This window comes from Somniosus microcephalus, chromosome 10, assembly GCF_052327205.1.
Source record: "Somniosus microcephalus isolate GS21.2 chromosome 10, FLI_Smic_1.0, whole genome shotgun sequence".
Lineage (NCBI taxonomy): Eukaryota > Metazoa > Chordata > Chondrichthyes > Squaliformes > Somniosidae > Somniosus > Somniosus microcephalus.
Genome location: NC_140996.1, coordinates 216,100,362 through 216,127,443, shown reverse-complemented (window position 1 = coordinate 216,127,443; position 27,082 = coordinate 216,100,362). Strand labels below are relative to the sequence as shown.

Below are 27,082 nucleotides of genomic sequence, written 5' to 3'. Positions count from 1 at the left end.
TTCAGTCCCTATGTTTATAGGCTATGGTTTGAGTATATTCATTTTTTGTAATGTTAAATAGAGGCTCTTTTAGGCATAGCATGCTCTTCAGTATTAGCTTTGGAGCTAACTGCCTGTCATTTTAAATTTGTTTTATTTAATTGACTGAAAAACTGTTTGGTTTTTATAGAACTGTCTTCTCGCTCAACATTGTAAGTGTACTCTGCAAGTGAACTGTTTTCCCTACAATCTGAAAGCTGTACTTTTTCTGTAATCAGCAGAGCTGTATACTCGAGGCTTAACAATGACCCAACTTGCAGCAATCTGCCTACCAGATTAACATTGCAGTGGACACCCTGGCCGCGATTTTATTAATGGAGGCGGGTTGGGTGCTGGCTTGGTGGTTTCCAGCTTCCAGTCCCACCCCCAGCTGCATCCGGTCCACAGACGTGATTTTGCGTTGATTGACCTTGTTAAGTCCACCCTGCAGGCTTGCTGGCCAATCAACAGGAAGCCGGTCTGATGACGTCATTTGATGACGTGTCATCTGCTGGTTTTCTTAAAGGGACCATGCACAATTTTATTTTGACAGTTGATTTCTCAGTGTTTGACAGCATTGAGGTGCTGAAAACACTGACAATCACTGCACAAAGGTGACCGCTTGCACCCAGGCTCTCCAATGACTCCCTCCATAGGCTTGACTAGATGGCAGCTGCAGGTGAGGTGACAGACGCGATCTGTCACTGGTGAGAGAGGTTCTCCCAATGAGGTGGCACTGGACGTGGATTTAAAAACTTGTAACCTAAAGAAATGTGTAAATGTATTAAAAATGCATTTCCCAACATTTTCTTTCCTCTGAGACTCACCATGTGCAACATTAGATCCTTCACACCACTTCTGCAGCTGTCATCAATCCAGAAACATTACAGCAGACTCACAACATGCCACACTTACCTGGCGTGGTGTCCAGACGTCGGGAAACCCGAATCAGAAGCGGCAAAATTCAAAAATAGGCTGACAACTACTGGCAACTACCTGTTAATCTCATTGAAACTTATAAAATTCTAACAGGACTAGACAGGCTAGATGCAGGATGTTCCTGATGGCAGGGGAGTCCAGAACCAGGGGTCACAGTCTAAGGATAAGGGGTAAGCATTTAGGACTGAAATGAGGAGGAATTTCTTCACCCAGAGAGTGGTGAACCTGTGGAATTCTCTACCACAGAAGGCGGTTGAGGCTAACTTATTAAATATATTCAAGAAGGAGTTAGATATATTTCTTATGGCTAAAGGGATATGGGGAGAAAGCAGGGACAGGGTACTGAATTTGGATGATCAGCCATGATCTCATTAAATGGCGGGACAGGCTCGAGGGGCCGAATGGCCTACTCCTGCTCCTATCTTCTATGTTTCCCGCTGCTAGGTGTTGGGTCCATTCGCAAATCAGGGATCCGACACTTGGGAAAGCTGTTTGGAAGTGGGTTAACGGCGGGATCGCAACCCGCCGTCAATCAAAATGATTTTAACCTATGACCCGCCTCCAAACCCGCCCTCTGAGCACCGGCAAAATCGCGGCCCTTGTGTCAATGCTGATAAGGGGAATCCCATCTGATGTTGGTTTGATGCTCCAAGTGTTAGCCTGTCCTTCAAATGCTCATTGACATAGTGGGCTGGATTTTCATTGAGGAGTCAGGTAGGAGGCGCGACTACAACTTTCAGGGTTGTAGTCCCGCCTCCATCGAGTTCTAGCCAACCCACGCGATTTTGATTTGATTGACCTTGTTGAGCCCGCCCAGCGGGCTCAGCTGGCCAATTAAGGGCCACCCGGCAACAGGTGACGTCACAGATTGATATTTCATCTGTCAAGACCTATTGACAGATGAAATATCAGCGTTTCACAGCTGATTGAAGCTGTCAAACACTGACAATCTGTACTCCAGGTTAATTCCTTCCTCTCGGGCAGATTTAGAGATCTCCCCGGAACAGAAAGCTGAATGCTGCAATTTTTGACAGCTCGCAGCCATTCTGCTTTCTGTGCCAGTGAGATGAGGGACTCCCGAGACCTGAAGGAAGGAAGGCTGTAAAGGTAAGTAAAGGTTAATAGAACTTCTTTAAACACTTTACACACACCAAACACACTTACCTTTGCACTCATGCACCCATCACTCACCTGAACACCGGACATCTCGACCCCTCCAAGCCCTTCATCCCGACGGTCTGCCTCCTCTAACTTGGCGTGGTTTGGAGCCGTCGGGAATCCCACACTTCAACATTAAAAATAGGGATTAGGCTAAAAACTGCCTGTTAACTACCTGTTAACAGGCAGTTAATTGGCACTAATCCCCTTCCCGCCTCGGGGAGGCGGGTCCCAGTGCGGGGCGGGTACCCGCCTCCTTTGAAACTGGCATGGAAGCGGGTTGGGGGCTGGATGGGTTCGGGACCCCCGATTTTGGGATTTTAACCCCCCACACACCTCCAATCCTGCCTCCATGGCCCAATGAAAATCCTGCCCAGTGTATTTCAGCCCTTCCGTACTTTTTTTTTCCTGATTCTCAGCATTTTTTTTCCTTTTTAATCTCCTAATGTTTCTGAAAAGCTGTGCACCGTATATTGGACAAGTCGTTCTTAATGTAGTATTCTGTTCCCTTTGCTTCTAGGGACAAGGCAGGTGGCTATGGAATTCAGGCGCTTGGTGGAATGCTAGTTGAGTATGTTCACGGGGACTTTTTGAACGTGGTAGGATTTCCCCTAAATCACTTCTGCAAGCAGCTGGCTGAAATCTATAATGCACCTGTAAATCAGTGTATCGCGAACAACTCCATTCAAAGTTTGGAAAGCTTCAATGGTCTTCAGCACGACCCTGAAAACCACCAGGGGAACGGAACAGCAGAAAAGAAACTGAAATCTGACCAAACCGCGGCGTCGAATGTGGTGATAAATAGTCCAAGCACAATGAAGCCAAACAGTATTCATGAGACAAGAGGGTCGGCAGAAGTGCACCACATTCTACCAAGTACATCTACCATGAGTGAGATGAATGTTGAGTGGCTTCATATAATCGCAGACCTATTGGATGGTTTTATTGCATCAAAGGTAATGCGAGGATGTAGAAATTAAATTATGAACAGATTTTATTTTGAAGGTGTTGAAGTAATTTGACAGATGGCCTCGTGGATAAAAGCATCGTCCATGTGTAATATTATTAATCCGTATAAACTAGACTGTATTGGTGCTGTTTCTTGCTCTCGCCCTGAACTGGAAAATTTCATTCACTTTGCTTCCAATTTCCACTTTTCCCTCACCTTTACATGGTCCATCGCCGACTCTTCTCTTCCCTTCCTTGACTTCTCTGTCTCCATTTCTGGCGATAGGCTATCGACAAACATCCACTACAAGCCCACTGACTCCCACAGCTACCTGGACTACACTTCCTCCCAGCCTGCTTCCTGTAAGGACTCTATTCCATTCTCCCAGTATCTCCGTCTCCGCCGCATCTGCTCTGACGATGCCACCTTCCATACTAGTGCTTCTGATATACCTTCCTTTTTCCTCAACCGAGGATTCCCCTCTACCGTGGTTGGCATAGCCCTCGACCGTGTCCGTTCCATTTCCCACACTTCTGCTCTCATCCCTTCTCCCTCCCAGAACCACGATAGGGTTCCCCTTGTCCTCACCTTTCACCCCACCAGCCTTCACATTCAACGGATCATTTTCCGCCACCTCCAACGTGATCCCACCACCAAACGCATCTTCCCCTCGCCTCCCCTTTCAGCATTCCGAAGGGACCGCTCCCTCCGCAACACCCTGGTCCACTCCTCAATCACCCCCAACAGCCCTTCCCCTCCCCACGGCACCTTCCCATGCAAGCGCAGGAGATGCAACACCTGCCTTTTTACCATCTCCCTTCCCACTGTCCAGGGCCCCAAACACCCTTCCAGGTGAAACTTGTACTACTTGCAATTTAGTATACTGTATTCGCTGCTCACGATGCGGTCTCCTCTACATTGGGGAGACCAAATGCAGATTAGTTGACCGCTTTGCGGAACACCTCCGTTCAGTCCGTAAGCGTGACCCCGAGTTTCCGGTCGCCTGTCACTTTAATTCTCCGCTGCACTCCCACTCTGATCTCTCTGTCCTCGGCCTCTTACACTGTTCCAATGAAGCTCGGCGTAAGCTCGAGGAACAGCACCTCATCTTTTGATTAGGCACTTTACAGCCTTCTGGACTCAACATTGAGTTCAACAATTTCAAACTCTAACCCTTCCCATTTTTTCAGACGGCAGCTATTCATGATTCTGCCATCCCCATTTGCAACATTTTACCTCTCCTGACTTCAATCCTAGCACAGACTGTGCCTTTAGTTCCTCCCCCCCCCCCCCCCCCCACCCTTTCCCAGCCGCTGCACTTATTTAAAACCTGTTACATCTCCAACTTTTTCCAGTTCTGACGAAGGGTCATCGACCTGAAACGTAGGGGTAGATTTTCCCGAACCTGTCGGGAAGAAGGCTGGACTTCCCCTTTCGGGTTTTTGACCCGCCTACTTCGACGTCCGGCCAATCCGCTCGATTTTCCCTTGTTGAGCCCGCCCAGCGGGCTCAGCAGGCCAATTAAGGGCCACCCGGCAGCAGGTGATGTCACAGACTGAGATTTCATCTGTCAAGAGTTCTTGACCGATGAAATATCAGCGTTTGACAGCTGTTTGAAGCTGTGAAACACTGACAGTCTGAGTTCTACCATGAGTCATTCTGCACAGACTCAGTTAGAACTCTTACCAGCACTCAAAGCTGAAGGCTATCACTTTTCACAGATCGCAGCCGTTCAGCTTTCAGTTCCGGCTGAGTGATGGACTCCCGACGGCTACAGGAAGAAAGGCTGTGAAGGTAAGTACAGGTAAGTAAAAGTTCTTTACACACTTTAGACACACCAAACACACTTACCTTTACACTCATGCACCCATCACTCACCTGAGCGCCAACATCATGACCCCTCCAACTCCTTCAACCCGACGGCCCACCTGCTCTAACCTGGCGTGGTTTGGAACCGTCGGGAAACCCACACGAAACCCCTCAAAATAGGGATTAGGCTTAAAAACTGCCTGTTAACTACCTGTTAACAGGCAGCTAATTGGCACTAATCCCTTCCCGCCTGGTTTCGGCGGGTCCCAGTGTGGGGTGGGTACCCACCGCCCCTGAAACTTACATGGGGCGGGGTTTTGGGCGGGATGGTGTCGGGACCCCCAAATTCGGGATTTCCCCCCCCCCCCCCCCCCACACGCCTGAAACCCCGCCTGACGGCTCCACAAAAATCTAGCCTGTTAACTCTGTTTCTCTCTCCACGGATGCTGCCTGGCCTGCTGAGTGTTTCCAGCGTTTTCTGTTATTTTAGACCCGACGGTTCTTGAGTGGATTTGAGTTCTATGTTGAGTTAGCTGAGGCGGCAGTTGGAGTGCTCTAATAGGCCTCTGCCTCTCTGGTCTTTATCGGGTGAAGAATCAGCCAATATCCCCTCTCCTAATTGCAATCCAGAGACTCCCGCTGGAAAGTGCGAAGGCGTACACCCAAGGTCAACACTAGAACAACCTTGCCTGTGATGCCCCTCGTGATCAGACAGTCTGCTGTCCAAGCTCACGTGTGAGTAATGGCCAGTTCAACATGGTTTCTGGAGGCTGGCAGCAAGGCTCCATCCGTGCAGTGACGAGAATAGCATTTCGGTATAGAAGGAAAAACTGGAATGCCTAAAAAAAAAAAAAATGTACAAACATTTATTGGGCAGCTTGGAGCAAATCTGTTCCTGTATATTCACATTTGTATGGTTACGTAAAATTTTCGGCCCTTTGCTAAATAACAAATCGGATATCATGGAGCCACAATTTGTTGTTAATTGGTGTTGAAATGCATTTTTGAGCCATTTTAAAAAGTGAGGTGGAAGCTTTTACGATCAAAGTTTCGTATGTTAGTTTTGTGAAACATTTCAAGTGGCCCCTCGCCAAACATTATTATTTCACCTCTTCAGATGATGTAAGGGTTTATCTTTATCTGCAATGAATGTTACATTTGTTTTATTGAAGAATAGGCTCCTTGCAAATCTCCTTTGCTTTTTCCTGCTCTAACTTTTCCCAGAAGCTAACTATAATGTTTTTGTACCTTACAGGTCTTATTAACAGCTTCCAAACTGAAGGTATTTGATGCATTGAGTGCACAGGATGGCTTAGAAGCTTCAGAAGTTGCTCAGAGATTAGAGGGTACAGTGGATGGGACAGAGCGCCTCTTAGATGCCTGTGTATCACTTAACTTACTAGAAAAAACCCCAGGAACTTCACATTGTAAGTGACACTTGCTCTTCGGGTAATCGTGTGCTTAGTACTAATGGGTCTCTGTGTAGATACTATCCTCCTTATTCGTCCCTTTGGTGTTCCTTATTCCACTGCACTCGTGTGCATGTTTGTACAGTTACTGAAGGCTTTCTAAAACAAGAAGATACATTTATATAGAGTTCATCGTTCAATAGACTTTGTTAGAGCGCTTTACAGAACAGGAGAAGTGAACATCAACTAGGAACAAAAGCAATTGGGGAGAGGAAGACTGTTACAAATTTGGCCTGCCGTAGATATCTTCTCTGCTTCATTGGTGCCAGTTGCATCTGTAAGTGATCCCATGCCCCTTATGTGGCAGACTAGACTGACCCTGCTCAAGCTCTACTTACCCGTTAGTGTAACCCAGGGGTGCAATGATAGTACCTCATTGTTATCTGAACTGAAAGTTTCTGTCTTTTGCACATGTCCTCATTTGCTTCCAATTTTCTCAAAGTTAGACCAGAAAAACACCTGGTAAGATGAGATCAAATACAGATCCAGTAAGAGAGCAAGTGAACATAAAGACAAAACAATTGTGATCAGACTCGCTCAATTCAATCAGTACAACTTGTCGTCTTGTATTAATACAAAAAATAATGAACATGCTATGCTTCCCCAGATCAGTGGGGGTCACCTTGCTTGATTTAAATCGTGTCTATCCTCCTGCATTCTCCCTTTTGAGCCTGGGAAAAGCTTGCTTTGGGAGCTTTCTTTTTCAAGACCTGGCTGACCTCGCAGCCGTTGCGGATCTGACCGTTTCTGCCCCTGTATTTTTTTTTCATGTCCCTGTGTTCCCAGCCTAAAGGGAAGGCCTGCCAGGCAACCCCTGCCAAGCACCCAGGACCAGAGACTTCCCAACACAATGTATACCAGATGGTAATTAATTACTGAGACAGGCTAACAAATTGCTTATTGTTAAGTCTTTGGGGAAACCTCACTCAACATTTTAAACACCATTAACCTCAGTCCCTATGTTTTTAAACTTGTGTGAATCCGCTTTGCATTTAAACACTAACCTTAAATGTAACCCTTTTCCCAAATTCTGTGGAAAAATTATCAAAAAACTCCTGGACTGTGAAAGTTGAATGCTTTTCTGATTTGGCTCAGTGGTAGAACTCTTCCCTCGGAGTCGGAAGGTTGCGGGGTCAAGCCCTACTGAAACCTGAGCACTTCAGTGTAGTACTGCGGGAGCGCTACACTATCGGAGGTAGCATCTTTCAGATGAGCCGTTAAACTGAGGCCCTGTCTGACCACCCACTCAGGTGGACGTAAAATATCCCATGTCCTGGCCAACACTTCCTTCTCCGCCAACATCACTAAAATATATTATCTGCTCATTTATTTCGATGCTGTTTGTGGGTGCTTACATTACAACAGTGGGTCCAATTCAGAAGTACTTCATTGGCTGTGAAGTGCTTTGGGATGTCCTGAGATTGCGAAAGGTCCTATATAAATCCAAGTTCCTTCGTCCTGACTTATTTATTAGTGTCCATATATAACTGGTTCATTGTGGTAATGGGGCACAGTCCCTCCTCCACTTGAAAGATTACGTAACCGATGCCCGGTGGAGGCTGGGCCGCCTTTTCCTACGAAGGATGATAAATCTTGAAGGGGCTGCCCAGAGTTGCTCAAGCCCAACTATGCTTGACTACAAGTTGAAGTTGCCTGCCCATTTCAGCAGTAAATGGGGAATAATGAGGTATTGTTGTCTAAATTCAATCCTAGCATCTTCAGATTGAGTCTCAAGTTAGTGTGGTGATTTAAGGGTTTATTGGAAGCATTTTCCCACTTACTGTCGCATCAAAAGACTTTTTATTTTGACATTTAAGGTGGTTCAGGTGCTTCGTGTTTAATCTTCACGTTTTTTGTGGTTCAGAATTGGAATGCTGTTGATGTTTGAGACCTTGTGATACAATCCAATGTACGCTTCCCAAAATCATAGAAAAGCTTATTGATCCACTAACCAGCGGGGCATGTAATCCCCATTCTGAAATTTTTCCATAACCTTGTGAACACCTCTATTGCATTTCTCTGTTAACAGTCTCTGCTCCTGTAAATACAGCTCCAATTTAAGTGTCTCATGCATCATCCTATCAAATCTATCTTGCTCAGATAAATAGCCTTTCTATAATAGAGTTCCCAGAACGGCGCACAATATTGAATTGGTAGTACTGCATGCAGCTTTGGGTATTTCCTTACAAAACGGGGGTGGGGGCAGAGGTGGGGGGGGGTTTTATTGTAAGCAATGTTTCCTCTTTTCTTCCCTGTGCGGGCCCTTTAGATTTGCTGCTGCGTATGTGCGGTATCTCTTCCAGCAGCAGCGCTGGTGAGCGGCCTGCGTGGGACCTTGCGATTGGTATGTGGCCGCGCACCTTAGGGGGAACATTGATTGCAAGGTTCTGGCACAACGATAAATCGAGTAACCTGTACATAGATTCCTTTCTTTCCATTTTACTTTTGTAGTGTATAAGAACACACCACTTGCCAACATGTATCTGGTGTCGGGCAGTGAACATTCTATGCATGACTGTATTATCTATGCTAATGACTACATTTGGCCACTTTTCACTCATCTGGATTCTGCTGTGAAAGAAGGTGCAAATCAGCACCTACCAGCCTGTGGTAAAAAGGCTGAAGACTTATTTCAGGTAAAGTGTCTAGTTTTTTTCATAATTGAAACTCCACCTACAATTCAGAAAACCTTTTCTGCCATTATCCTTCAGGTACCAGTCTGAGACGACAACAACAACTTGTATTTATATAGTGCCTTTTGACGTAGTAAAACATCTACAGAGACCAATATCTGTAGAGCGTGGTTTGCTGCCAGCAGACTCCAGTTATACTACTGACTGCATTTTGCAGGTCTCATTGACCTTGGTGACAAAGATCACTGTACATGCACGCAGTGCTCCTAGAGGGGGGTGATGCTTATTGTTGAGAGGAAACAGGCAGTGCATGGCTTGTCTCATAACATTAAAAGGAGTAATTGTGACTGATTCTAGCTACTGCCAAGTTTTAATTTATAAGAAATTCTGGGCTAGAAATTCATCTCGGGAGGTGGCGCAAAGCGGGCGGTATTGGATCGGCCGCCCGTTATACGCAGCGCCTGATACTCAGTCTATTGCAGTCAATCAAACTGAATAAAAGGTGCTGCGTATAATGGGCGGCCGATCCAATTCCGCCCGAGACGAATTTCTAGGCCTCTATATTTTACCTTTTTTGAGTTTGGAGTTTGCCCTCAGCAGTGGATTGTTTAAAAGGGGAGCCATGACTAGTCTGTTTGATTTCGGCTGACACTTCAGTGCCGGGAGTGCTGCACTTTTGGAGGTGCCGTCTTTCGGATGAGACGTTAAACTGAGGCCCCGTCTGGCCTCTTCAGTAAAAGAACCCGCGGCACTATTTTGAAGAAAAGCTGGTGAGTCCTGGCCAATATTTATCCCTCAACCAACACCTAAAAACAGATTCAAAAAGCAAAATACTGCGGATGCTGGAAATCTGAAAGAAAAACAGAAAATACTGGAAATACTCAGCGGGTCAGGCAGCATCTGTGGAGAGAGAAACAGAGTCACCGCTTCAGGTCGCTGACCTTTCGTCAGAACTGGCAAAAGAATGTATGAATTTAAAATGGGGGAGAGAATTACACCTGCAGAGCCTGGCCCAAGCAGCCCATCTCTTCTAATCTTGCTTCACCTCGAGACTGTACTTGGTCTTGACTCTCCATGTGCGATGCCATGGGATATATATTTATTTAAGTGCACTTTGTATTGACATTCAATCATTGGCCTAAATTGTCTCTACTGAGTCATTCAGTTTAAAAGTGTCTCTTTAACTTTAAGCTTTTCTATCAACAGAACTCAGAACAAACGCTGTCTCTTATGTCTGCGCTTAACTGCCTTATCAAAGTGACCGGAAAAGACATTGTCACGGCGTTTGATCTTTCATCGTTTAAAACAGCTTGTGACTTAGGAGGTATGAACGTTTTAAAAAAAAATTATTTTACCTCTTTTTTTTTTTCCTTAACAATTGGAACTTTATTAAGCTGGTAAATTTTTCTTGCCTCGCTCCCCACAAGTGACTTATTTTGTTGTACAGCAGCCTCAGAATGAGCTCATAAGCAAATTTGTAATAGGAAAGTAAAATGTGGTACTTGAGCTTCAACCTCTGGTGTATTTTTTGTGGTTCTTGGGACATGTGGGATGCTGGCAGGGCAGCCACATATTGCCCTGTGAAAGTGGTGGTGAGACTTCTCCTTGAATCGCTGCAGTCCTTGTGATGGTTTATATAATCAGAGACAAAATAAGACAGCTTTTACTTTTGTAATTTGGCCCCCTTTAATTTGCTCAGAGAGTTTATTTTCATTATACAGGAACCTCTTTTTTTTTAAATCCGGGACCGGCATGGTTCCGGTTTATCAAAAAGTCCAGATTACAGAGAGGTATAGGTAAAAGGTACGAGAGCTCCGTACACAGCAATAAATCCAGGCTTCCCTGTTGCTTAGCAACAGGTGCAGGAACCCCAGCCATAGACCAAGCGTCCCTGTTGCTTAGCAACAGGTGCAGGAACCCCGTTGCACAGCCACAGATCCAGGAACAGCCACTAATATGAAGTAAAACTTACCTGAACCTACTCCTGAATTTTGCCGGTTAACAGAGATTTCCGGTTATTTAGGTGCCGGTAAATCGAGAGTTTCCTGTAGCCTTAAACAAGTGCCATTAGCACCATGTGTGATATTTTCATTCCCGTGCATCGTCCTCAAGACCTCTGTCATACTAGGGCCTGACTGATTTAGTCGTTTCCAGAATCAGGACCATATGCTGCGTTGCACAGTACGCACAATAGAGGCTTGAGCAAAGGACCAGGAATGAAGATTTGAGTCGCTAGAAGCTGAGTTGGGAGGTGAAGGTTTGAGGAAATTAATCTGAGGAGGGCTGGAGGAACGTTCAGGGGGAAAGCTGCAGTGTTTTGTGGGCTACTTTGAAAGGAGTAGTTAGGAAGTATGGCAATTAAGAGAATAGGGTTTGGTGAAAGTAATGGTGGCCAAGAAGAAGGCCTCCATTTTGATGTTTGAACCAGGCTACAAAGAATAGTGGAGAACTCATTGTGGCTGAATTGCTCAGATGTGGACGGACCTCTGTCTCGTAGTTGAGGGTTTTTGTCTGACCTGTTTGCCCTCCCAAATTTGAACATATAATGTTCAGCCAATCCATGTACAGGAAACTTTGGTTTATCCGGAGGTTGTATGTCCGGAATACTCGATCTAATGGCAAAAATCAGGAGCCGTTTTCTGTAAGTTTTTTTTAGATCTCGTTCTTTTTTTTCCCCAGTCAGCCACTGCAAGGTCTGTAGCTATAGCAACAGCTTCAGCTACAGACGCTTGCAGCTGCAGCCGACTCTTTAGAAGCTGTTGCTAAGCAACAGTGTTTGTTGTCAGATACGGAGATGAAAACCTCCATATGCTTCAACATTAACTTTTTTTGTCCGGCAGTTTTGATAGATCGGCAACACGCCGGTCCCGTCAGTGCCGGATATCACAAAGTTTCCTGTACTGCCTTTTCAAATGCAGATCAAAAGGTTGATCAGATGAATTTTCTGTATAAGCACAAGGGCAACAAAATAGATGCCAAGAAAGTTAATTCTATCTCTTCAGTCAGATTTGATTTCATTAAGCACATTGATGTCAGTAATTGTGACCAAAATGGCTTTTTTTTTTTTGCAGGATGTGCTGGAGCTTTAGCATATGAAATGGCAAATGCCTATCAAGATATGACTCTCACTGTATTTGATCAGCCACAAGTGTTGGAAAAGGTTAAGCACTTCCGGCCACAAGGTCAAAACTTGTGTCGTGTTTCTTTCAGAGCAGGTAACTTATAGCATCACTGACTTGAGTTTCTTTTACTGTTGGCCAGTCTTTAACTTGTTTCCTCATAATTAGCTTGCATCTTACTATTTAATTAGCTAACTAGACCTTGATGTATGATTTAGCAAACTGAATTAAAGAGGGTTATAACTCAATTAATTGAACAAGGATTTAGCAGTGGGCATTTTCTGTGCTGCGCCTCTTTCAGCAGCACATTCAGATGTTCTTGAATGAAGGGGGAAGTTCTCCCAGTGAAGCTGCCATTTTCTTGGCTACAACAGCAAACTTGAGGAAAAATTAAACAACGCTTTAAAATGCAGCAGCCCTTTACGAGCTGCTGCACTTCTTATTCCCGTCACAGCGATCCCGATGCACAAGGACAACACACGTGAAGCATATTTAAATCAATTGGATTGGCAGGTTATTCAATCACCTTGGGAGTGCCTCAATCATAGCTTTTTCCCTGTGATCGGGAAATCTTTCCTTTTGATTTCTCCACAATAAAAACGTGGCTAGAAAGAGAAAGGGAGAAAGTCTTGTTTTAATATAGTGTTTTAACAAGTCATTCAAATGTCCTAAAGTGTTTCACTTAGAAATGCAGTGACTTATGATATAGACTAAACGTGTCAGCCAATTCTCAGACAGCAATATCCTGCAAACCGATTGGATGAATGGCCAGTTAATCTGTTTTTGGCGGTATTGGTTGAGGAACAAATGTTGGCCAGGAGACCAGAAGATTTCCCTGCCCTTCGAATAATGCCATGAGATCTTTTAATATCCACTTGATCCAGTCAAATGGGCTTCAGTTAACATCTCTTCCAAAGGACAATATCTCTGGCAATGCAACACTTGCTTAGTACCGCACTGGACCATTCGCCTAGCTTATGTGCTTAAGTCCTGGTGTGGAAATCAGGACAGGAACAAAGTTCAGAGGATTACTCACCATAGTAGTAATAGTAAAATAGAGACCAGAAAGATTGTGCTGGAGAAAGATGAGGAGCTGGAGGTGAAAGAAGTATTGCCATCAATCTTCTGTCCTGCTCAGAGAGAGAGGTGTGTTGGAAGCAATGTTCCCTCTAAGCTGCGCAGCTGTCTACCGGTCTCGTGCAGCTTGGGATCGGCTTTTCCAATGAGAAATTTTGCTTATGCGCGAAACTTTCAATGGGCCACGCAGCCCGTTAAAGAGACCGCACAGCCAAATTTAAAATTAGGGGGAACATTGGTTGGAAGACCATCATCAGAAAGTGTTCAAGTTTTAATGATTACACTTTTTTTTGCTAACTTTTTCTCACTTCTCTCACCTGCTGGGGTGCAGTTCCAGTAATGCTGATTGTAGTCTGTTACCTCACCATTTTTGATGTGTGTGTTAGAACATGACTGTTGGCAGACCATTCAACTAGTGAGTATGAATCTGAGCCAAGGCCAGTGCTTCCTTCATCTGACGTTAACAGTTGGACTTCCACTGTCCAGCAAGTGGCACTGGATAGTGATCAGGCACAGGAATCCTGATTGCTTTTCTCCTCGCTACTCGAGGGGTGCTGAGGCCAGTTGTAGCCCTCAACTGTGAGATCAAAGGTCGCTCTTAATAGTCACAATGTAGTCAGTTTTCTTTTTAAAGTAAGACCTAAAACTTAAATTGCAAGCGCCAGATTTTGATGTCCCCATTAGCAGAGGGTGCTAGCTCTTGAGCAGCACTCAGAAATCAAGCCTTCACCCAGAGGACAATCTCCAGAGACTTGAGCACAGACATCTAGGCTGGCACTCCAGTGCAGTATTGAGGGAGTGCTGCACTGTTGGAGGTGTCGTCTTTCGGATGAGACGTTAAACCAAGGCCCTGTCTGCGCTCTCAGGTGGACGTAAAAGATCCCACGGCACTATTTCGAAGAAGAGCAGGGGAGTTATTTATTTGGCCGGCAGCTGGAAGCTAAACTACAGTTAGAAGTTTTCTAGAAAGAAAACCAATGCCAAAAACAAGTAAGTCGGCCTATGAAAAGGACAGCTTTATTATTTTTTCCTCCTTTTTTTGAAGGAAGTGACAATTGAATGAAATAATACAAAAATTACTCTACGTTCACTTGCTGCCTAAAATAAAGCAATGGCCTCATCTCAAGTGTTTTTCAGTCCAACTGCTGAAAGATTGGAAAAGCACATGCGGGTGTCATGTGCGGAAGATGCTATATCCAGTTCCGATCACAGAGGGCCCTATTGTTACATCCCTGGTTACACTGTCATACAATAAGTTATTGGGCAATATGGGCACACTTCTGGACATGAGACTCTTGGACAGCTTACGGGAGTGACCAGCAAAGCTCTACCTGAGAAAATATCTAAAGTAAACCCAAAACTTTCAAAGGAGTACTCTGTAAACTGACCTGTTGCAAAAATGTTGATGCAAAATTAGCTTTTAATTTTTTGTTAGATTTTAAATACTGTCGTGCGATACTGATCACACTGATTTTTAGATTTGCCATTTTAGGCAGGTAACATTGGTGATCATGGTGACCTAACAATAAAAACGAAATAAATGATAAACGCATCAGAAATGTTGCTGAATCTGGCCACAGTCTGAACGGTAATTTGCCAACATCAAGAACTAACCGTTCTCCTATGTTACAAAGGTTTTTTTTCCACCATTTGTCAGCAGGGGAGGGGGAGGTTGTAGGTATGCTGAGTACACTACAATTTTAACATAAAACAAAAGCAAAATACTGCGGAAGCTGGAAATCTGAAATAAAAGCAGAAAATGCTGGAAATACTCAGCAGGTCAGGCAGCATTTTAACATTCCAGTTTATTCCCTTTCCCCCCCAAAAAGGAGACTTCTTCACAGATGATCTACCAGAGGCAGAACTTTACATTCTCTTAAATATTCTGCATTACTGGAAGGAAGACAAGGTTAATCTCCTATTAAGCAGACTCTCTCAGGCGTGCAAACCAGGTAATAGAACCCTCTTGCATCTCTTCAGCGCAAGTTGTCTTTTTTTCTTTTTTTATTCTCCCTCCTGGGGAAATGCTTTACCTCCATTTGACTCTTTTATAAAACAGTTGGGGGTAATTTTAACTGTGGGCACTATCAAGTGAGTTGCCCATTACAACCCCCCCCCCCTGATTTTCCTTTCCATTGTAGTCAATAAATTGGGCAGCCAATTCGATATCGCCCATTTTACACAATCGCCCGAAGTTGGAACTAACCCCAGTGTGTCTTGTGACAGAAAAATTACCTTCTAGAGGCTGCACTGTGACCAGTGCCATTGTATATCGAAATTTCCCATTTTTGAGCAGGACTGTGTTTAAACTGACCTGTGAAACTGACTGCTCTAACAGATACTTGTCTATTTTCATTTTTTTTTTAATGTTTCAAGCTCCTCTTCTGTCTTAATTGTATGATGTTTATACAACACTAGTTTCCTTTGTTGCTGGTACATTGTGATGAATTTGGTTCCTTGTTTGAAGAGCAGCATTTCCTCCACTCCATCATCCATTGAAGTTTCTGTTCATTTCCGAGCTGTTTTCTCCCACAATGGCTCAGAGATTGAACCAAATGGTCACTTTGTGTCGCATTTCCCTCCCAGTTGTGATTAATTTCTCACATTGTTGCACTTACCACAACTTTTCTGCAAGTTTTCTCAAGTACAGGAAAGAAGAGGTCTTTAAAATGATAGGTTTTGATAAGGGTAGACAGAGAGAGAGAGAGAGAGTGTTTCCACTTGTGAGGAAGAGCAAAACTAGGGGTCATCAATATAAGATAGTCGCCAAGAAATCAAATAGGGAATTCGGAAGAAACTTCTTTACCCAGGGAGTGGCGAGAATGTGGAACTCTCTACCACAGGGAGTAATTGAAGGAGTTGGATATATTTCTTAAGGCTAAAGGGATCAAGGGATATGGGGAGAAAGCAGGGACAGGGTACTGAATTTGGATGATCAGCCATGATCTCATTGAATGGCAGAGCAGGCTCGAGGGGCCGAATATCCTACTCCTGCTCCTATCTTCTATGTTTCTATGTTTAATTGAGGCGAATTGTATAGATGCATTTAAGGTAAAGTTAGATAAGCATATGAGGGAAAAGGGAATAGTGATTTATGCCGAGAGTTAGATGGGAACGTTGGGAGGAGGCTCGAGTGGAGCATAAACACCGGCATGGACTAGTTGGGCCAAATGGCCTGTTTCTAAGCTGTATATTCTATGTAATACTAGACCAGCAAGATCATGTCACTCAGTTCAAGGATTCCAGTCCACAATGCTGTGGAGCGGTTTAAACGTGTCTTGATCTCTGTTTCACTGCCTTGGGGAGGCTTCAAAGGAAGGCACAATGATAGATTGGGAGAGATGGGTATCTAATTAAGAAACTATTAAAAAGGTGCTGATAAAAGAACAAAGAAAAAGTATATATGTGTGTGTAAAGAACAGGATAGTTATCAGTGATTGTAGCTGGCAGGTATTTCTTTTCTAAAAGCGTTAAAGCATTTGTAGGCGTTTATCTAAATGTTAGTGTAAAAGTTTCTTATTTCGATGTGCGTCTGCTGTATCTTGGGGGAAACCAGGATCTGTTCTGAAATGTGATGAATATGCTTTACATAAAATAAGAGTTGGAATATGTTTTTTGAAAAACTTCAGACCAGAGAAAATAGAATATAGAAAATATTTGACATTCAGATCTCGGAAATAGGAAGGAGCGACGGAATGGGGGGGAAACAAAGGCCAAAAATATATAGAAAGATGAAAGAAAAGGGAAAATAATTGAATGTGAAAACATGACATAAGAAATAGGAGCAGGAGTAGGCTATCCGGCCCCTCGAGCCTGCTCCGCCATTCAATGTGATCATGGCTGATCTTCTACCTCATCTCCACTTTCGTGCACTATCCCCATATCCTTTGATTCCCTTAATATCCAAAAATCTATCGATCTCTGTCTTGATTATACTCAACGACTGAGCCTCCACAGCCCTCTGGGGTAGAGAATTCCAAAGATTCACCGCCCTCTGTGTGAAGAAATTCCTCCTCATCTCAGTCCTAAATGGCTGACCACTTATTCCGAGACTGTGACCCCTGGTTCTAGATTCCCCAGCCAGGGGAAACATCCTCCCAGCATCTACCCTGTCATGCCCTGGTAAGAAAAAGGAACAGAAATCAAATGGATGCATTTGAATCGATATTATGCTCCTTGAAACGAAATGTAATCTTCTGAGCATGCTGCTGCTTATAATATAAAAATAACCAATTTAGTACCAGGAGCTCCTGTTCTTTTATTTTAAAGAACTTGTTTGCAGACTCACTTTTATTCCTAAGCATATGTTTCACAGATTTGACTCCAAATCACTACAGATCTGAGACTCTCCAGAAAGGATTTATTTGCATTGGAGGCAGTTCAGAGACGATTCAATCGGTTGATTCCTGAGATGAGGGGGTTGACTTATGAAGAAAGGTTGAGCAGGCTGGGCCTATACTCATTGGAATTCAGAAGAATGAGAGGTGATCTTATTGAAACATCTAAGATACTGAGGGGGCTCGACAAGGTAGATGCAAAGAGGATGTTTCCCCTCGTGGGGGAATCTAGAACTCGGGGACATAGTTTCAGAATAAAGGGTCGCCCTTTTAGAACTGAGATGAGGAGGAATTTCTTCTCTGAGGGTCGTAAATCTGTGGAATTCTCTGCCCCAGAGAGTTGTGGAGGCTGGGTCATTAAATACATTTAAGGAAATAGACAGATTTTTGCAAGATAAGGGAGTGAAGGGTTATGGGGAGCGGGCGGGGAAGTGGCTTTGAGCCCAAGATCAGCCATGATCTTATTGAATGGCGGAGCAGGCTCAAGAGGCCAAGTGGCCTATTCCTGCTCCTATTTCTTATGTTCTACTTTCTTCCAATTACCGCAGACTGTGGAAGTTGGATCATTGCTGTGATGCGACTCTGTCCATAAGTAACGTGTTCTTGTAATATTTGCAGACATTACATTCCAAATCTGGAACTTGAACCTAGAGTTATGCTCAAAATGGGTAGTGCGTTTTAGAGGTTTTTTTTTTAAAGTGAAGTTAAACTACAGTCCTTTCAACGATAGCAAAATACTGCGGATGCTAGAAATCCGAAATAACAACAGAAAATGCTGGAAAAACTCAGCAGGCCAGGCAACATCCATGGAGAGAGAAACCGAGTCAACGTTTCGGGTCGAAACCCTTCTACAGAACTGAGAGAAAAGGCAGGAAATGAAACAAAAGGCAGTTTGGGGGCTGGGAAATGGGGGAGGGGATGAAAGAAGAGACATTAAGAGATATTCAAGGTGAGACAAGATGGTAATAGGACAGGTAAAGAAACAGACAATGGCTCTGGATGAAGTGTGAAATGCACTGGCAGAATGAGAGACAGCTGCCCTGTGGGAGAGAGAGGAAAAAAAAGGAAAACTCACAAACCAAAAGTGTGGATAAAAGATATAAAAATGTAATAGGGGCCGAGGTTATGATCTGAAGTTGTTGAACTCAACATTGAGTCCGGATTTCTGTTAAGTGCCTAATCGGAAGATGAGGTGCTGTTCCTTGAGTTTATGGTGAGCTTCCGTGGAACAATGCAAGAGGCCGCAGATGGTGAGGTCTGAGTTGGAATGGAACAGTCAATTGAAATGACAGGCGACCGGAAGCTCGGGGTTGTTAGATCCGTGACTCTGAGGATATACCGTTATTCAATAATCACACGGATGCTGTAACTTAACAATAAACAGGTCTTTACTGGAGGAGGGTGGTCTCAAGACTGGGGGTACAGAGGCATGCGCAAAGCTTATATACAGGTGTGGTCACTGCCGATACTACAGTATACAGGAGCTGTAAAAGTAGTTCTGACTTAAAGGCACATACACTACAATTCCTCCCCTTTTAGATTAGTAGTACCCCTAATATTCAAATAACAATTAACACTTTAACATGTACATTAAACAACAATAGTCCATTTATAGATTCAGTCTTTGGGGCGGCTTCCTGACCCTTTCGGGATAGCGCCTTTCCGGAGGTTCTTGTTCTTGGTGCAGAGGCGATTCTGACCCCTTTTCATCGGGTAGTTCATCGGGTTCCACTGCTACTGGGTCTGAAGTAGATGCTACCGGTATGTCGGGTTCATCCCCAGGTACTTGAGACATGGGGTTGACGCGTTCCTGTGACGCTAAGATCTGATCGACGTGGCGTCTCAAAATGTTCTCCCCGACATCCACTGTGTACATTAATGGCCCCTGCCTTGTGCATATCGTTCCGGGTTGCCATTTCTCTGTTCGATAGTCATGGGCCAAGACTGGTTGCCCTACATTGAAGCTCCTTGTCTGCTTCTCATTGATGTGCTGGAATTGTTTGTCCTCAACATTTCTTCGCACATTTGGTCTGAGCAAGTCCAGACGAGATCACGACCTTCGGTTAAAGAACATCATGGCCGGGGTCTGGTTGGTAACTGCATGTGTCGCGTTTCGGTAGGCTAATAAGAAATTGTCCATCTTGTGCTGTAGTGGAATTTCATCGTCGCACATGGCCTTTATCGCCTTCTTAAAGGTTTGTACGAACCTCTCAGCCAATCCATTTGTGGCTGGATGATACGGGGCGGATGTGTAATGCCTTACCCCATTCCTTCTCATAAATTTTTGAAACTCGTCGGACACAAACTGTGGTCCATTATCAGAGCAAATCTGCTCTGGCAAACCGTTTCTGGCAAATATGGTCCATAGGACTACAATCGTTTTCTCTGTAGTGGTTGAAGACATTTTTATCACCTCAGGCCACTTTGAATGAGCATCCACTGCTATTAAGAACATTGAGTCCATGAATGGACCAGCGAAATCAATATGCACCCATTGCCATGGAGAGGAGGGCCACTCCCATGGGTGTAGAGGGGCATGTGGTGGTGCATTTTGGACCTTCTGGCATCCTAAGCAGCTCTTAGTTAGGTCTTCGATTTGTTGATCGATTCCCGGCCACCACACACAAGCCCTAGCAAGGCTTTTCATTTTCACTCCCCCCCAGATGACCTTCATGTAGCTCATTTAGCACTCTCCCTTAACTTGGGTGGAATCACCACTCTGGATCCACACATCACTGTCCCCTGGCATACTGACAGCTGTTCTCTTCTGGATGAGAATGCTGGCAACAGTGAGTCGCCATGTGTTGGCCATCCCCTCACCGTCATATCATATACCCGAGACAGCGTCAGATCATTGCGGGTCTCCTCTATATCCGCGTTCGTTACTGGCAATCGTTCAATTATTGACGAATAAAATATCTCGATAGGGTCCACTGCTGGTGCTTCCTCCACAGTAGGCAGTGGCAGGCGTGATAGCCCATCAGCGTTCCCATGCTGTTTCGTGCCTTTATATTCTATTTCATATTGATTCGCCCCTAGAAACAGGGATCATCTTTGTAACCGTTGTGCAGTCATCACTGGAATGCCCTTCTTAGGATTAAAGATGGAGACAAGTGGTTGGTGGTCAGTCAGCAAGGTGAACTTCTGCCCATGCAGATAGTGGTTGAATTTTTTTACTCCCCATACTAGGCTGAGGGCCTCCCTGTCAATCTGGGCGTAGTTACGCTCGGCTGAGGTTAGTGACCGAGACGCAAAGGCTACTAGCCTCTCCAACCCGTCTGGGAATTTGTGCGACAGCACCGCTCCAATGCCATAGGGTGATGCATCACATGCCAAACGAATTGGTAGTGCTGGGTTGAAATGGGCCAACACCTCTTTTGATGTGATCAATTCTTTACACTTCTGGAAAGCTCGTCTACGTTCGTCATTCCACTTCCATGGTACCCCTGTTTGCAGTAGGGTGTTCAGTGGGTGTAATACCGTGGACAAATTTGGTAAGAACTTGTGGTAGTAGTTTACCAGCCCGAGGAACGACCTCAGTTGTGACACATTTTCTAGTGCTGGAGCCTTGACTACTGCCTCAATCTTGTCAGGGGACTTATGTAACCCCTCTTCATCGATGACGTGGCCACAATACAAGATCTGTTTCTGGAAAAACTCGCACTTGTGGCGATTAGCTCGTAGCCCATACTCCTTTCAATCTGGTGAGCACCTTCTCCAAGTTGGCGAGGTGATCACTCTCATTTTCGCCCGTGACCAAGATGTCGTCCAAATAACACTGGGTCCCTGGAATCCCTTGCAGGACCTGATCCATCGCCCTTTGCCAGATAGCCGGAGCCGAGGCTACTCCGAACACCAGCCGGTTGTATTGATAGAGACCTTTGAATGTTAATCATAAGGTATTGTTTCGAAGCTTCTTCTACCTCCATTTGCAAGTATGCCTGGGCTAGATCAATTTTGGTGAAGCGTTTACCTCCAGATAGCGAGGCGAAAATATCCTCAATTTGTGGAAGCGGATATTGTACCGTGTGAAGGACTGGGTTCACTGTCACCTTAAAATCCCCACAGATGCGGACCTCCTTTGGTTCCCCAGGCATATTACTCAACGACCTCTTCATTACAGGAACGATGGGTGTAGCCCACTCACTCCAGTCCACTTTGGACAGTACTCCTGAGCGTTCCAACCCTTCCAGCTCTGCTTCAACAGCTGGTCTGATCGCATAAGGCACTGGTCTGGCCTTAAGAAACTTTGGGCTTGCATTTTCCTCGATTTTAATCGTTGCTGTTAATGCCTTTTAGTGTTCCTAGTCCCTCCTGGAACACTTCTTTTGCATCAGTTAGCATTTTTGACAGTCGTCCAGGTGTGACGTCGTCATCCTTTTTGGCCTCAACCTTCAGTGCCTGTATGGAATGCCAATCTAATTGTATCTTCCGGATCCATTCACGTCCTAGCAGTGGTGGTACTCCATCTGGCAATACATATATATCCATTTTAGGTATTTCCTGGCCTTTATATATCACTTTCACCCTTATTTTTCCTTTGTGGTAGACTTTTTGCCCCGTATACGTCTTCAAGACAATCTCTGTAGCTTTCAAGGGTGTATGTGAAAATAGCCGCTTGTAGTCCCTTTGATTTATGACTGTTAGGGCTGACCCTGTGTCCAATTCCATTTTCACTTGGACTCCGTCTATCTTGAGTGTAACCCAGATAGTCTGGTGATCCTCCATTTCGGTTACCTTATGTAGTTTCAGACAACCCAGCTCCTTGCTTCCGGAGTCTTGTGTCACTTTTCTGTTCGTCTGAACCACTGTCCATCACCTGGTGTACCTTTTTGTACTTCTCCTGTGGAGATTTCTTACTGTTGGTTTTCTTCCCAGACCTGCAGACTCTTGCTATGTGTCCTGCTTTCCCACACTGTCTGCACACTTGGTCCTTGAACCAACAATCTTTCTGGTCATGTGTTGTTCTGCCGCAGTGATAGCACTTCCCTGTTCCATAGGACATTTCATTGGTGCCATATTCTTGCGGTCTCCGTTGTATCTCTGCAGCGCCCCTTGCGGCTGCTTCGTGTGATACTGCCATACTGAAAGCTTTGTCCAGCGTAAGATCCTTTTCTGATAGAAGCCGTTTCTGGGTTCCTTCACTTTGTAGCCCACACACAAACTTGTCCCTTAACGTATCTGCTAGTCCCACTCCAAACTGGCAGTGTTTCGATAGCTTGTGCAGTTCCGTTAGGTACTCAGCATTGCTTTCGTCTTTGTGTTGGTTCCTTTTATGGAACTTAAATCGTTCTGCTATCAGCAGCGGTGTGGGGTTTAAGTGGTCCTGTAGGATTTCTACTATGCTTTTGAAATTCTTGTTCACCGGCTTCTCTGGGGTTATTAGATTTCGCAGTAACCCATAAGTTTTTGCACCCATGGAATTTAACAAAACCAGTGCTTTATTAGCATCTGGCACTTCATTCGCCCTGCAGTACACCTCTACGTTCCACATATGTTGCCCAATCTTCGACTTCATTGTCGAACGTAGAGATACTGCCACTCTTCGGCATCCTTGGGTGTGAGTTAAGTGTCAAAAATGGCGTCTCCCGCGCTTCCCCTTCTTCTCCGCTGGCACAAAATGGCGTCTCCCGCGCTTTCCTTCCTTCCCACGCTCGCCCTTCTTATCCGCTGCGGCTTCTAAAAATGGCGTCTCCCGCGCTCTTCCTTCTTCTCCGCGGCTCAATGGCGTCTCCCGCGCTCTCCCTTCTGCTCCCCGCGGACCCTGTTCATCCCGTGAGCCCTGGCTGTGCTCTGCGCATTTAAAAAAAAAAATAATAATAATTTAATTTGACGCCACTCGGCCTTGAACCCGGCTGTTTCTTTACCCTCTCTGGTTTGTTTTCTTTTTCTCGACGCCGCTCGGTGTTCAGCCCCCGGCTGCGCCCTGCGCGCTTCACCCTCTGTCTTACCCCGTCGACGCTGCTCGGCTTTCTGTCCGCCGTCGGTCGGCTCCAACCGCCGCTGCTCGGGAAGGGTCTGCGCTGAACCTGTCGTCAGTCTCTTGCTGAGCGTCGTGGCTGGGGAACCAAGCCCGGCTCTCCGCAGCCTCCCCTGCAATGTTCACTCTCTGCCTGACGACTGGGCGGTTGCTCGTGGTCGACGCCCGTGTTCCTGGCCTCAACTTTTTTTTTTGCAGGTAGATTCGAATCGACACTCGTTGCCACTGTTAGATCCGTGACTCTGAGGATATACCGTTATTCAATAATCACACGGATGCTGTAACTTAACAATAAACAGGTCTTTACTGGAGGAGGGTGGTCTCAAGACTGGGGGTACAGAGGCATGCGCAAAGCTTATATACAGGTGTGGTCACTGCCGATACTACAGTATACAGGAGCTGTAAAAGTAGTTCTGACTTAAAGGCACATACACTACAGGGGTCACCCTTACGGACTGAACGGAGGTGTTCCGCAAAGCGGTCACCCAATCTGCGTTTGGCCTCCCCAATGTAGAGACCACCCCATCATGAGCAGCGAATACAGTATACTAGATTGCAAGAAGTACAAGTAAATCGCTATTTCACCTGGAAGGGGTGTTTGGGGCCCTTGGCAGTGGGAAGGGGGGAGGTATAGGGGCAGGTGTTACATCTCCTGTGCTCGCACGGGAAGGTGCCAGGCGAAGGGGAAGGAGTGCTTGGGGTGATAGAGAAGTGGACTAGGGTGTCTCGGAGGGAGCAGTCCCTACGGAAGGCTGAAAGGGGAGAAGATGCGTTTGGTGGTGGGATCACGTTGGAGGTGGCAGAAATGGCAGAAGATGATCTGTTGAATGTGGAGGCTGGTGGGGTGAAAGGTGACAAGGGGAACCCTATCGTGGTTCCGGGAGGGAGGGGCAGGGGTGAGGGCTGAAGTGCGGGAGATTGAATGGACCCGGTCGAGGGCCGTGTCAACCACGGTAGAGGGGAATCCTCGGTTGAGGAAAAAGGAAGACATGTCGGAAGCACTGGTGTAGAAGGTGGCATCGTCGGAGCAGATGTGGCGGAGACGGAGAAACTGGGAGAATGGAATAGGGTCCTTACAGGAGGCGGGGTGGGAGGAAGTGTAGTCCAGGTAGCTGTGGGAGTCAGTGGGCTTGTAGTGAATGTTGGTCAATAACCTATCCCCAGAGATGGAGAAGTCGAGGAAGGGAAGAGTCAGAGATGGACCATGTGAAGCTGAGGGAAGGGTGGAAATTGGAGGCAAAGTGAATGAAATAGTCTAGTTCAGGGCGAGAGCAGGAATCGGCACCGATACAGTCATCAATGCACCGGAAAAAGAGGTGAGGGAGGGGACCCGAGTAGGACTGGAACAAAGAGTGTTCCACATATCCCACAAAAAGGCAGGCATAGCTAGGACCCATGTGGGTACCCATAGCAACACCTTTTAATTTGACGGAAATGAGTGGAGTCAAAGGAGAAGTTGTTCAATGTGAGAACAAGTTTAGCCAGGCGGAGGAGGGTGGTGGTGGATGGGAACTGGTTGGGCCTCTGTTCAAGGAAGAAGCGGAGCGCCCTCAGGCCATCCTGGTGGGGGATGGAGGTGTAGAGGGATTGTACGTCCATGGTGAAAAGGAGGCGGTTGGGGCCAGGAAACTGGAAACTGTTAAAGTAGCGGAGGGCGTCAGAAGAGTTGCGGATGTAGGTGGGAAGAGACTGGACAAAGGGAGCAAAGATAGAGTCGAGATAGGAAGAGATAAGTTCCATGGGGCAAGAACAAGCTAAAACGATGGGTCTACCAGGGCAGTCCTGTTTGTGGATCTTGGGAAGGAGGTAGAAGCGGGCTGTGCGGGGTTGGGGGACTATGAGGTTGGTGGCCATGGGGGGAAGATCTCCAGAGATGAGGTCAGTGACAGTCTTGGAAACGGTGGTTTGATGTTCGGTAGTGGGGTCGTGGTCCAGGTGGAGGTAGGAGGAGGTATCGGAGAGTTGGCGTTCAGCTTCCGCTAGGTAGAGGGCGGTTTGCCAAACAACAACAGCACCACCCTTGTCAGCAGGTTTAATGACTGTTGGGGTTGGATCTGAGAGAATGGAGTGCTGCAAGTTCAGAGGGAGGTAGGGTGGAGTGAGTGAGGGGAGCAGAGAAATGGAGACGGCCGATGTCGCGGCGGCAGTTAGCAATGAAAAGATCTAGAGAGGGTAAGCGGCCAGTCCTTTCAAAGTATGTTCCCATCTTCTTCAAAAGGTAGCACAGAATGGGAAAGGTTCTTCAACCCATTAAACCTATTCCTTCTACCCTAGAGAAGATTCTGCCTAGGTCCTACCTACCTGCCCCCACCTGACCAGTAAATTGAACAGACCTCTAGAGAACCTATGTAACCTCACTTCTTGCATTATACCAACCAATCCCAGTTGCTTTCCTTGACATGGTATTTTCATAGTCTAAGAAGCTCCGCAATCTCTGTTTCTACTTACTATAACCCACAGTTCCGTTTCTAACCAGATATTCATCTAGTTCTTTCCTTGTAGGTGTTAGTCATCTCAGCATTAATTAATTTATCTGGAATCCTATTTCTCATACTGTATTCAGTGGGAAATTGTTACATTTTTCTGTTCTTTTCCTGTTCTTTGTTTTTGCTTCTTAATTTTAAAGTCTCTGCGAGCAAAATATTTTTCTTCACTTATTGCAAAAATGTTATTTTGACTGATTTGAATTGTTCTGGAATTTTACTGATTGATTGATTTGAATTGTTCTGGAATTTCTAGGATGCGGCCTTCTGCTGGCTGAGCTTGTGCTCTATGACCGGAAGACCAAGCCCAGCAGAGCTGTGTTGCAGTCCCTCAACATGCTCGTGCAAAGCGAAGGGAAAGAGAGGAGTGGGTCAGAGTACAGGAAGCTCTTACATAATCACGGCTTCGTAAACGTGCAGATCAAGCACGCAGGAACTTTTCTGGATGCCATTTTGTGCATAAAGCAATAGTTTTCTAACTGAATATGGCAAATAACTAATAAACGTTGGTCCTTTTCTTGAAATTACAGGCAAAATGTGCTTGTTTGGTACCACATGAGCACCTGTGTCCAATGGAGATGGACAGTAATGTTTCACCCACTTGTCATGGCAACATTGTCGATTCTGTAAAATGAACTTGATATTAAATGATTGCTTCATGTTTAAATATATATATATTACAGCTTTCAATTGTATACACAAAATATTACACATGAAACATGAATACCATATTTATTCTCCTCATTAAGGAGACCTGTGTAAATCACTGCTATCACCTTGAGTTGGCTTGACTCAGTTGGTAGTGACCTCTACTACTTAGAAGGACAAGGGCAGCAGGCGCATGGGAACACCATCACTTCCAAGTTCCCCTCCAAGTCACACACCATCCTGGCTTGGAAATTCATCGTCAGTGCGTAAAAATCTTGGAACTCCCTCCCTAACAGCACTGTGGGAGTGCCTTCACCACACGGACTGCAGCGGTTCAAGAAGGCGGCTCACCACCACCTTCTCAAGGGCAATTAGGGATGGGCAATAAATGCTGGCCTTTCCAGCAATGCCCACATCCCATGAACGATTTTTTTTTTAAAGGATTTGGACTTGAGCCCCATGC

The 27,082-nt window shown here is 45.5% G+C and overlaps 1 protein-coding gene across 2 annotated transcripts in view; it reads left to right on the top strand.

Annotated features, from left to right (window-relative positions):
* asmtl (acetylserotonin O-methyltransferase-like) overlaps positions 1-26,642 on the top strand; it is a 55,468-nt gene extending 28,826 nt beyond the window's left edge. For both annotated transcript variants that reach the window (XM_085999606.1, XM_085999605.1), the window contains exons 8-14: positions 2,636-3,071; positions 6,129-6,300; positions 8,794-8,978; positions 10,182-10,299; positions 12,047-12,190; positions 15,001-15,123; positions 26,228-26,642. In XM_085999606.1, the coding sequence (XP_085855732.1) occupies positions 2,636-3,071; positions 6,129-6,300; positions 8,794-8,978; positions 10,182-10,299; positions 12,047-12,190; positions 15,001-15,123; positions 26,228-26,442 (1,393 nt within the window). In that variant the 3' untranslated portion in view covers positions 26,443-26,642. The remainder of the gene's footprint in view (positions 1-2,635; positions 3,072-6,128; positions 6,301-8,793; positions 8,979-10,181; positions 10,300-12,046; positions 12,191-15,000; positions 15,124-26,227) is intronic.
* The last annotated feature ends 440 nt before the right edge of the window (positions 26,643-27,082 follow it).